We start from the raw sequence: 12,501 nt of genomic DNA, 5'->3' as shown, positions 1-12,501 counted from the left end.
CCTCGGCCTCCTGCATGAGGTCCAGCAGTATGTCCAACCTTCCCTTTGAAGGCTTGTTTCTTTGCTCGGATCAGAAGGCCTCAAAACTTCACAGCCTCAAGGACTCAAGGGCCACCCTTCATTTCTTAGACCTTTACATGCTACCAGCTTCCAGGAAGAACTTTAGGCCCCAGCAGCCTCCCAGGTTTGCTGGGCCTCCCAGACAGGAGCCCTACAAAACAAAGGGGAAGGGTTACAAATTAGGCCGCCGCCCCCCTCCCCCCCAGTCCACCTCAGCTTCCCAGTAGGGCTCTCAGAGATACCGTTGCAGGGCCAAGCAGGCCGTTTGAAGGTGCACCCAAGGACATTATATCAGTCACAGCTCCAGATCCACTTCCCTCTTTTGTTTTTGGACCATCTGTCGCCTTTCAGTCAAGCATGGTCATATATAGCATTGGACTGTTGGGTCCTGAGAACAGTAACAGTTCAGTTTTTATCCACTCGTCTTCCACACCCCCATCCTTCTTCAGAGACCCTTCTCATGAGCAACTCCTCATCTAGGAGGTACAGTCCCTCCTACGTGTGGGGACCATGTAGGAAGTTCCCCAAGATTTGAGAGGGAGGGGATTTTACTCCTGGTATTTCCTAATCCCAAAGGGGGCCTTTGCCTGCCTCAAAGGGACCTGCGATGCCTCAACAGATATCTCAAGAAACTGAGGTGCTCTGCAGGGTCTCCCTGGTTTCCATCATTCCCTCCTTGATCCAAGAGATTGGTACACCGCCCTCGATCTAAAGGAGACTTATTTCCACATCTCTACCTTCCATGGCCACAAGTGATTTCTCCGGTCTGTAGTGGGCTAATGCCACTACCAATTCACTGCTCTCTTCTTTGACCTATTGGCAGCTGCCTGGGTTTTCACAAAGTGTATGGTGTTAGTAGCTGCCTTCCTCAGGTGTTGAGGTATGCAAGTCTACCCATACCTCAACAACTGACTGATCAAAGGTTGGTTGCAGGCCCAGTTACTTGCAGGCCCAGTACAGCATCAGTACAGTCTGGGCCACCTTCCAAGTGCTGGGCCTGCTGATAAAAGAGCAAAAGTTCAGAGGGCGCTAGCACCACTCAACGGATACCACTGAGGGAAATATCTCCGGCAGCAATGAACACGGTGTGTACACACTTAACATGGAATGGACATGAGCAACACACCTCGAAGAACAACAGTTATGAAAGGTTAGTGACCGTTTTTTATGAGGGAGAATGCTGTTCTGTTTGAAGCGTTGAAGTTGAAGTGATCTGCAGAAGGAAACAATTGGGTGTGTCCTTTTTTTACTTTTTTTAATCTGCTTTATGATGTGCAAAAGAGGCCTAAAAGTCAGTGATGAGGGGGCAGGGTTGGGGAGTTTTTGTTGTTTGGAGGGCATGTGAGGGTGTATTTTTTCCCTCAAAAAAGGAGGTGGATTTTTTATATTAAGAAATTAGGTCCTTTCAGACTGGAGAATTACTGTAATGATGTCACATGTCAATGGAATGAAAGTTGAAGGGGAATGAGAAGGGAAGGCTTTCTTGGTTAGTATAAAACTGGTTTGTTTGGTTTTGGAATTTTTAAACAACATGTATTTGACATCAGTGACTATTTTTTTGGATTAAGTCTCTGTTGAAAATTCAGTATCCCTACCTATCCTGATAAAGCACCATTTCTGTGCGAGTATTCATGGGGGGACGGGACTAGCTGAGGGTGTGTAGGTGTATACATTAAGATGGGTACAGCCTTTGACAACACATGGTAGGGTTGACGAGGTGTGTGATGGATTTCATTTTCCTGAAGGAGGGGGGCTCAGTTTTCAGAAGAACAGGATTGCTGTTGTATTTGGGTGTTACACAGAGCATGTTTACTGTGAATGTTAAGAGGTAAGAGTTCCCTCAGCAAAACCAGACTTTATTTTTAAATTTTTTTCTAAGGCTTTAAAAGAAAAGTTTCAGGTCTTTGTGCATAAAAAATAGACTCCTTCTTTCCTCCCCCACAAAACACAACTCCTTTGTGGGGTTACCTTTGGGGTGCCTATAACTTGAAGTAAATCCCAAATCTCTCTGTTGGCTGAAGCGTCTTACTCCTTTAGCCTAACCTTGTTAGATATCAGACTTATCTATTTGGTCACTTTTGACCTGCCTACACATGAAAAATATGCTGTTCATGCTTTAAGAAATATTTTGGTACTCTGGTAACTCAGATACTTTTGCCACTTTTGGCAAGTATATAGATTAAAATTTTCGAATGGAGTGCCTAAAATTAATCACTTAAATTCCTATTTAGGTGCCTAAATAAAATTGGCCTAATTGTTATGGTTGCTGAGCAACCACAGCTCCCACTGAAGTTAACCAGATATTTACCTGTTTTAAATACATAATCTTAACCACCCAAGTTTGAACATTTTGGCTAAAGCCTTTAGTGAAGAATGTGGAAGTTTTTACCTTAGTTTGAAAAAATTGCTTAAGAAATTGTCATTGATTTAATGCCAGATTTTCAAAGGTGTTTAGGTGCCTAAAGATTCAGCTAAGCATGAATGGGGTTTTCAAAAGTACCCAAGCAGGTTAGGTGCCTATCTCAATGGAAACCTATGGGAGTTAGGCACTAAACATGCTTGGGCATGTTTGAAAATCCCATTCAGTGCCTAGCTGCATCTTTAGGCACCTAAACACATTTGAAAATCTGGCACTTGCTCTGTTCATAGACTCAAATGCCATTAAATTCTACCTGTTTACCCCTGTGTTGAGCCCAATGGTTTGTGTTTCACTAAAGCATATCTTCCAGAAAGGCATCTCACCTAGATTTGAAGACATCAAGAGATTAATAGAACCTACATCTACTGAGTCCCAAGCCAGTGCCCTAGTCACAGGACCACACTATGTTCTCCTGTTAAAGAATATTTGTCTAGATTGGGCTGTCAAACTTGTTTGGAGGAGAAGGTTGAATTCTAGATTTAACTGAAGTGTGTGGTCTACATACTATCCTCTGTTCAGAGCAGAAATCCCACTGAGATCAGCAAGAGGGTTGCACAAAGTTCAGTGGAGAAGAGGGCCTATGTTTAGTAGCTAAGAGTTACTTTCATAATCTTTGCACTTGGTACATGTTAAATTAGCTATATACACTTCAAACTGTCCCTGCAATTAATCCTATGACTGATCAGATAAATATACAGAATCTCAGTGTGCAAGTTCCCTTCTTATTTTTAAGAAGCAAAGGAAATTAGCTGTAAAAGTTACATTAATGTAGCATTGGGACTGACGATTTTACAGATACCAAAGTCAAGAAAGCCATTTGTTATTCCCACAGTGACTATAACTTGGATCTGTTGTACATGCCAGTTCTTTTCCTTTAGAGATTATATAAAGCAGTAGAAGAAGCTAGATCAGTGCAGTGGCACCAATTTGTATGGTCTCTGTGGAAACCATAATTCACAGCTTTTCATATGAAAACTTCAGCCATAACATTGCTTTTAATAAATTTCCAGGTTTAAGTTGAAGGAGGATGCAAGATATTTGATAGAATTAGTGAGTTGCAATACTAAAAGGTTAAAACACTTGTTCAAATAGAAACAAATATTTCTTTTGTTGACTTGTCTGACATATTAAACTCAAAATGTGTTACAGGAAAAAGTGTGTTTAATAAATGTTTCTCTTCCATTAGGTATCTCAGACAATTGGTGTGATGTCTTTTTCTTTGCCTCACGACTGGGATAACAGAACCATGTATTTACATTCTCCCTTTTCTTCAGGACAGAATTGCATTCCCCTTCATGGTTTGTAGGCTTCACTTACATTTTTCAGTGTATGACTGGGTGATCTGAAGCATAAAAATGGGGGCCCTGCCTTGTTCTTCAGTCCTTGCTTTTGAGTGATGGAAAGCAGAGGTATTCATAAGGTTCAGAAAGTCAGTTTGGGCTGCTATTACAGTCTAGATTGGCAAGGGCTGAACCCCATCTTACCACAAGCCAGGAAATCAGATCAATGGGCTTCATCTTTCTAAGGCAGGCCTCATCGTCTGGGAGCATGTGTAATTCTATGGGCAAGTTAACAGTAGAAAAAGGTAAAGGATGTGTCTTTTTTGGTAAAAATCTACAGAATCGTAATTTCAGTGGTGTCACCTTCTGCGGCATGATGCGGGGGATCTTGCTGCCCTCCCCGGCTCCAAACTCCAGGTCCTTTGATTGGTGGAAATTTTGATAATACAATGTTTTTGGAAATGGGTTGAATGAGAGAGTCCTTTCTCCCCTGAATACAATGGTACCAAACCTGACAAACATAGAACAATACTGTAGATATATATTATGTAGATATATATTCAAAAATGTTTCAAATCTATTTTTTTAAATTATACTTAAACACAGGCTTGTCAAACATGAAGCCCTCAGAAAGTTAAATTGTGGCCCTCGATTGACAATATGTGTTGTCAATTAATGCTCAGAACATGATTTTTTTCAAAGTTTTAGATTACTTTAAATAGAAGGAGTGTTTGAAATTGATTTGCCATCATTGGCAAAAAGGAAGTAGTTCAGTGGTATTGATTATCAACTTTATTTATTATTCCAAAAGAGTTGTAAGGAAGCACTGGTTAAGATGTTAGCATCCAGCCAGAAATTACTGGATCCATCAGCAAATGTTTGCACATAGTTACAAAATGTACATTACGTAATTAATTACAATCCCAAAATAATTTATTACAAAATCCTGTTTTTACTTTGGTTTTGATCAGTTTTAGACAATGGGGAGGTGAAGGGTATGGGCTAGTAGCTAAATCTTTGGAGAATGCTTGGTGACATCTTACATGCTATAACACATGAACCCATAAACTGAATTTGGCAAGGTTGGAAAGGAAATACATCGAGCATCAGGAACAAGTTGAATATGCCAGGAAAATGCCCGCTATGAGTAAGGCTCATCTTATACTATGACCCATGGCATGTGTTTCAAGAAGAGCCTCTGTTTCTGGAGGAAGCTGGAAGGCATCTCTTAAGCAGTTTCAACATATGAGATGGGTGAGAAACGGTTTGAAGCAGTCACTTTTAGTGAGAATGTTGCATGGAAAATAAAGTTAAGTGGGTGTATTGACCCAAAAGTTGTCCCTGCATATGACACTGCATATCACATTGAGTGCTACACCAAGAATGTCTGTAATGTGTTATGTTACAAAAAAAAAATAGAAACAAATACTTATTTTTCTACTGCAAACTGTGGGACTTGGCTGGAACTGATAAATTACCACGTATATGCTTTGAATGGGATTGAAGAGGAACAAATGCTTAGCAGAAAGGCTCTTAAAGTGTTTGTTGAAGATGAACCAGGGGATGTGAACATAGTTTTAGCAATCCTGTCTGCAGAAATGAAACACAACGCATATTCTTAAAAGCTTAAAATAATGTGATGCTATCAAAACTGGAAGAAAACACAAACAAATGCATGTCGTGTATGATCTTTCTAAACCAGCACTTACTGATAATGTGACTGGTACCTTATGCCAGCAGAGGCCTCTCAGCATAACAATCATAGATGGTATGGCTGAGGTACAAGCTCTCAACAAATCAGAAACAGTTAACACCTACCAAGACTTGACTGAAACTTCATTATGAGGCTGCAGAGAAATACTGAACCTGTGACAAAGTCCATCTCATGAATGCAAAGGAATCAATTAAAATATTACCAAAAAGAAGAGACTTCATGGTATTGCACTTGTCCAATACAAAATCATTGACTCCATGAACATCTCCAATGTCAAAATGAAGAAGCTACTGTCTCATGCTCTCATGAAGGAAGAGTTAACCATATACTTTACAGGAAAAACACTCCAGCATGCAATGAATTGCTCAGAGAATTTCATCTTCACATGGTGTAACAAAGTTGCTCCCTCGCACTGTTCATTGGAGTTCTTTCATAGTTCCCATGAGGCAGCTGACATTAAAATTATCTTGCATGCCGTCAATACCACAGAGAGAGATGCTACTAAACTCCAGATTTTTGCACGAGACACACATGTTCCAAAGCTCTCTGTGAGACACTACCCAAGACTTCTGCAAGATTAGTTTGTTTGTGCTTGCTGCTGGGGAGCGGAATTGCTGTATATCCTTCAGAGATGTGTTTCTATTGCTTGGATTGTTAAGTCACCGCACAGCCAGGTTTCCATGCTCTTTCAGGATGTAACACTACCGGAAGGTTGGCTGGAAAGACCACTTATCTTACTGGAAGGCATTTGATTTAGCCTCCAAAGACTCTACCTGCTCTGAAGGTGCTTGGAATGGCTGAAACAGTCACTTGTGAGGTCATAAGTGCACTGGAGGCATTCATGTGCCAGGCTTACCATGTGAAGACCAACATTACAACGTTTGTAGAGCTATGCTGGTGGATGCTTTCCAAGAAGCAGACAAACTGAGAAAAATTGCCAGTTACACCTGCTATCAAGAGGGCTAATTGTCAGGCAATGGACTGGCTCTGGGATGATCAAGTGCATCCAAAACTACCCTTCCCAAATGAGCATGGATGAGTCTTGGAAGATGGACTGATCACTATAGTTATGTGTGAAATACGATGCGCTTCTGAATCAATCTTCAGCTAATCAAATGCTCATGTCAAAGACCAGATGATAACCACACTGCACATGGTAGGTCAGCAGCCTGCTCTGTATGGAGATGCACAAGAGCAGCGTGGACACGGATCAGTGTAACCATGTGTTTTGCAGTGGTGCCCTAGATGGAGATGACACTGATGATGACTTTGATGAGTAAATATTTTCAGTCCTACATGACAAGGCTGACTTCCTTACGTTTACCAAAGATCAATGCACAATTTTTTTTTAATGTAAGCAATGCATTTCTGTTCTAAAGTATAATTTTTAAAAGTTGGGTTTTAAACATTATCTCAAATATATATCTACATAATTGTTATCAATTTGTCATGTTTGGTATCAGTGATCCGTGGGAGAAAGGTCCAACTCAACCCATATCCGACGACATATTATCAAAATTTCCACCAAACCGGGGACCTGGAGCTGGAAGGGCAGTCAGTCCCTCCTACCATGCTGCAGAGGTTGACACCATTGACATTGAGATTCTGTAGATTTTTACTAATCAGATGACACCTCCCTTAACTTTCTGTTCTATTTCCTAGCACAGGTGATCTAATGTTGACCAAACCAGAATAGGGTCTAGTACAAATGGCATCTTCCCACCTCTCTCACAAGCCACTCTTGTTGCTTCCTGCCTTTCACTCCAGACATCTGCTGCCTGAGATGCCAAGATCTAGCCTTATATTCAGTTTTCACTGTTTACAAAAATATTATATTAGTAACTTGCCCCTCTCATCCTTGGCTTTACTGTGGATCCTCTCCATGTTTTTTTATGTGATTCACCTTTTCCTTTTGTGGTTCTGAAAATTTTTCTCCCTTAATTCAAGGGACCATTATTTAACTTCCTCCCTCATGTTTCTTAAAATTGGTGAGAAGCAGCCAAGACAGGTTGAGGGACTGGAATCTATCAGCCAATAAGAAACATAACTATAGAAATCATAACCCAGACACTGAATAAATTGTTTTTATGATAGTGACCCAGAGAGTTTGACAGGGGCCATTCCCAGTAAAAGGATCTGCCACCAAATAACTATCCACAAGTTACTGCACAGGCCTTCATCTTTCCTTTAGTCATGTTGTTGTAATGAGAAATGTATAGTGAAGTATCTGACCGGATTTATTAGAGATGATTTGCACAAAGACAGTTAAGCATAAAAAAATCTTACCCAAATTTTCCTTTGTATTGATGTATGTACTATTGGGGACATTTTTTTTCTAAATCTCTGTTTTTATCACAAGCATTGACATTAGAAAATTACAATTTTTGTTTTGTTGTTGTAGTCATTAGCACAGAGCTGGATGAGCTGCTGATGGAAGCCCAGCTGCTACAGGTTTCACTGCCTGAAATACAAGAGCTCTATGACATCTTATTCACAAAGCAGAGCCCTGTTTTGCAGACAGAACAGAGGTCACCAATAGGATCAACAAGTGAAAAGGCAGGTATCTGACAACACCACCGATCCCTCTGTTTGGGGTTCTTCCCAAGCTGAGAGGTCCTGGCTGGAATCAATAAATTTCACGTGTGTGTGTGTGTGTGTGTGTGTGTGTGTGTGTGATCAATAAATTTCACGTGTGTGTGTGTCTTCAGAAGGGGTTGGGAACTTTGTGCAATTCATTGCAGGATTCTCTGTCTGTGAATATTATTTGTGATCCATTTCTGCATTCTGAAACTGCATTTGTTGGTCATTTGTATGACTTATCTATGGTCATTCTGATTCAAATAGTAAACAGATACTGATGAGTCCAGTGGGGAAGAAGAGACTTTTCCTTAGAGACTGGACTGGAAAGCTGCTTTGAAGGAGAGAAAGAAAAGAGAGAATCACATACTTACATAAACTCTCTCATTCCAATACTTGCTTTGACCCAATATTCAGCTCTTAAGAATAGCTCCAGAATGATTGTGTTTAGTATGCCATAGAGGGCACCCCTCCTTTCAGTGTAGGAAGGGATGGGTGATATGCTGGAGGGGAAACAGAGCACTGAATAATGGATTAGAGTATAAAGCCTTAATAAATTCCTTAGGGTTTTGCTTTAATATCCTTCCCACTAGAACGAGTGCTGCCGGGGGAAGAGAGATGGAGTTGGTTATGTGGAAAGAAGATTAAAGAGGCGCTTTGAAAGAGAGAGCTTCTGTGGTGAGAGGAGAGCAAGAGTAAAACAACTCAGAACGCCCAAAAAGAAGAAACTGAAACTGAATCCCTCCAAGGATCTCAGCCATAGCAAACTGGAGAGAGAGCGAGAGCGGCTCTTCGAGGTGCAGCGTTCCAACGAAAGCCACTTGCCTCCCTTGGATATGTCGTTCTCTGAGCAGGAGGACTCAGAGGATGAAGATGCAATCTGCCCTGCTGTGAACTGCCTGCAGCCTGAAGGAGATGAGGTCAGTGAATGGGAAGCTGCTGTGGGGCACTGAATGCAGGGAGCAGGTGAAATTACAACTGCTCCCTAATTCTTTCCTTAGACAAACATTATCCACACAGAGAGAGCTATTTCAGACACTCTGCTCCTGGAAAACCTGAGTAGCTCATCCAGCAAGATGCCTTGCCTTCAGTCTCTTCCCTACTGGCACTTTTCTTTGCATGCCTGGCAACTGTTGGGACTCCTTAGAGTAGAATTTCGCTTTCATAGGAACCTCTCCCAATGTCTCCAGTAGCTGGCCGGTAACTCAAAATGGGCCATTTGGCAGCTGGCTACTGCTTGCTGCATCTCTCTCCCTTCCGGCTGGTCAGTTCTTCCCTCATTGAGCTGGCACATTCTCCCACCAGGAATCTAACTCTCCTTTTTTTCCTTTCTCCTATTAAGCTTGGAGAGAGATCCTTACAATTCTGGATTTCTTACAATCCTACGGAGTCTCTTTGCCAGAAAAGCTATTATGGTTTCTCCTTCAAGGCTATTGAGAAGCTGTTTTTAAAAATCTTAGGTTGTGTCTGCACACACAGTTTGCACCAGTTTAGCAGTATCTAAATTGATGCAAGCCCCTTGTGTGGACACTTCTAAATCAGTTTAAGAAGGGCTGATGCCAGTTTAACATAGTTTGGCTTGTCACCAAATTAAACTAAAGCGATATTAGTCACATTAAGAGTGCAGCTGACCTGCCCATTGTCAGGCTGGGCCCATGCTTCACTTTCCCTACTGGCAGGATGGTTCAAGATGAGCCAAAAATCCCCTTTCCAGGGTAAACAGAGTTCAAAAAGGCAGGCCACACCAAATTCCTTGGGTATTGCCCCCTCAGAGCCTTGGAACACCTTCATTTTCTCAGGGATTCTCCCCTCTTCGTGTGGGGGTCCCAAATGGACCTTTAAGGCTTCTTTGGTAGACCTCTTCCTGTAGCACTTTCCCCTTGCAAAGATCAGCACACCTGCCCATCCTTCATCTCCTCCTTGGGAGGGAAAAACTCAGCAAGTCCTACCATATCCCTTATCTCCCCCGGACTGAGGAAAGCAGGTCTTTTTATATCCCAACATGCTTTGTTAGCATCTAATTGTTACTAGGCTACAAGTCCCAGAATCTCTCTGTTGTTGGGTGGGAGAAACCATGTCTCAGGAGTGAGAACCTGGCAGGCAAGTAGGAAGATAAGTCAGGAGAGTATCTACATGGAGCCAGAGAAAGGAAGTGAAGAGATGGCAGGGGTGCAGGCAGGCTGTGTCTCCTTCAGTGCCCCTGAGATACAGGTATAGGAAGGCTTCATGGATCAGGCAGACAGGAGCAATGGGAGACTCCCCCTCACCCTGGTGTAGACAAACACACAGTGAGAGGCAAAGCAGAAGGGTGGAGGCTTCACACAAGCCTCCCTCACTAGACTGGGAATGACTGGAAGGAGGGAGCTCTGCAGAGAGCTGGGAAGAGACATGGGCATGGGGTGCCATCCCTGAATGTATTGTAGGCTGGGAAGTAACAGGAGGGAGCAGCAAAGAGCATTCTACCCTGACTGACTGCCCAGAAGCCTGGGGAGAGCATCACAAGCCCAAGAGAAAATCTTAGGGTATTAGAGACTAGGTGCTCTCATGTTTACTGAGCACAGAGAGAGAGCAGGGAGAGGCACTATAAAGCACCATATGACAGCAAGCAAGTGATGTGCCCACTCCCAAGGTTGTACATGCACAGCAGGGTTGAGTTGTATACTCATGCCCCCTTGGTGCCTGCGTTAGCTCCCCTGCTGTTTGTGAGGGTTGCACAGTGACGGAAGAAAAACTTCAAAAAACCCAAATTCAAATCCTCTCCCCAGGGTTTTAAACTGTGGGTGGGTGGGTGGCAAAGAGGGAGGACATTGCTCTTCACCAAACTGCTTTAGTTACTCTTGTGGAATTGACCCCATTGCTTCTGACTGTGCCCCTGCAGTCACTAAGCCAGTCCTTCAGGGTAGGATGTTGGCTGGTTTAAGTAGATAGATTAAGAGCTTGAAAATCATTTACCACAAAAGCTTTGCACTTTATGTGCTACCTTTCTCTGAACACTAATCTTCTCTTTGCAATTAGGTGGATTGGGTCCAGTGTGATGGCAGCTGCAACCAGTGGTTCCATCAGGTGTGTGTGGGTGTTTCTCCGGAGATGGCAGAGAAGGAAGACTACATCTGCATCAGCTGTACTGGGAAGGACTCTCAATATTGAAAGTAAAACTTGCCAGAAATCATTCAGGACTCCTTTAAGGAAGGTTATCAGAGTTTCTCCATAAAGTCACAGGGCTGGTGTAAGAGCCAGGCTGCAAATGGTGCTACTTCTATCCTCATGGGATCATTTTTCAGAACTCAAAAAATTTTTGACACTTTTGTATTTTTTCCCTTGAGCTGTTTGTGGTTGTTGAGGTTTGAAATGCTGACTATTTAGTAGGGTTTTCTGCCAATTTGGAAGGCATTTGAAATATGCACCTTTTATTGTGCAGCATTAAATTACCTCTCTCTGGGATATACCAGCATACATAATTCAACTTGGTTTAGGTGCAAAAAAACTGCACCATGAATTCCAATAAATCCTCTTTTGAGGATATCCCTGTTTACTCTGTTAACTCTTTGGAAACTTTAGTTTTTTTCACTTTGTTTTTTGTAGACTAGGTTTATTTATCTGAGCAATAACTTCTATGTCTGGTTGCAGTGACTGGAATTACAATTCGGAACAGCGTGTTGGTGCTTTTAGCATTGGTTGATGTACAGAAAGCAAATGTTTAGGTCCTAGTGTCACTGATGGACTAGCGATGTAGAAGACAGAAAAAGCTCTGTAAAGTAATTGCCACCGCTGTATTTTGGCTTTCTCCTTTTTTTGGGTAGCTTGTATCAAATGTTGCAGTTTCTATTGTGGAATAAATCCCTGGTTATGTTATAAAATTAAATGGTGATGTTTTTAGAAAGCTTGACATGCAACTTCCCTTTCCCTCCTGATCAGTCTTTACATTGGTGGAATCAACTTGCTCAAGAAAAGTCCATTTATATATATATATATATAATTTTTTTTTTTTTTTTGTGACAGGGTCAAACTAGATGGCTACCAGAGAGTGCTAGAAGGCCAGTATATCAGTCCCAGGCTCAGCAAGTCCCTTTTTCCCTGGTAGCTGAGCAGGGGTTACTCCAGGTTAATCAAGGCCCCACCCAGGACTTTTTAAAAGCCTCCCCTCCTGGGAAAGGGGGTGGCTGGAGTTGTGAGAGTGAGGGGAGTTACCAGAGTGTGTGTGAGCAGACAAGACTCTGTCAGAAACCAGGAGGGTTTAGGAGAAGGAGCAGAATGCTGGCAGAAGAGAACCTTGCTGGCGGATGGAAAAACCCTGCCCGAAGAGGGCAAAGGACCTTTCCTAGGCCTGGAGGCCTCAGGGAAAAGATCCTGCCAGAAGGGGAAGATAGAACTGGACAATTTGGTTCAGCACTACCACTTCCAGTGGGGCTGTCAGAGGTCAAGAGCCTCCCTTGGGAAGGAGCCCAGGAAGG

At 42.4% G+C, this 12,501-nt stretch overlaps 1 protein-coding gene across 2 annotated transcripts in view; it reads left to right on the top strand.

Moving 5' to 3' along the window:
* KDM5B (lysine demethylase 5B) overlaps positions 1 to 11,912 on the top strand; it is a 131,422-nt gene extending 119,510 nt beyond the window's left edge. For both annotated transcript variants that reach the window (XM_067531816.1, XM_067531815.1), the window contains 4 exons: positions 3,666 to 3,777; positions 7,875 to 8,029; positions 8,644 to 8,970; positions 11,066 to 11,912. In XM_067531816.1, coding sequence (XP_067387917.1) covers positions 3,666 to 3,777; positions 7,875 to 8,029; positions 8,644 to 8,970; positions 11,066 to 11,197 — 726 coding nt within the window. In that variant the 3' untranslated portion in view covers positions 11,198 to 11,912. The remainder of the gene's footprint in view (positions 1 to 3,665; positions 3,778 to 7,874; positions 8,030 to 8,643; positions 8,971 to 11,065) is intronic.
* Positions 11,913 to 12,501: the final 589 nt, after the last annotated feature.

The sequence above is a fragment of the Emydura macquarii genome, unplaced genomic scaffold (genome assembly GCF_026122565.2).
Source record: "Emydura macquarii macquarii isolate MOO-44397 ecotype Brisbane River unplaced genomic scaffold, CSIRO-AGI_Emac_v2 contig_3220, whole genome shotgun sequence".
Taxonomy (NCBI): Eukaryota; Metazoa; Chordata; order Testudines; family Chelidae; genus Emydura; species Emydura macquarii.
The sequence above is the reverse complement of the archived record's forward strand: the minus strand, read 5'-3'. Positions and strand labels throughout refer to the sequence as shown.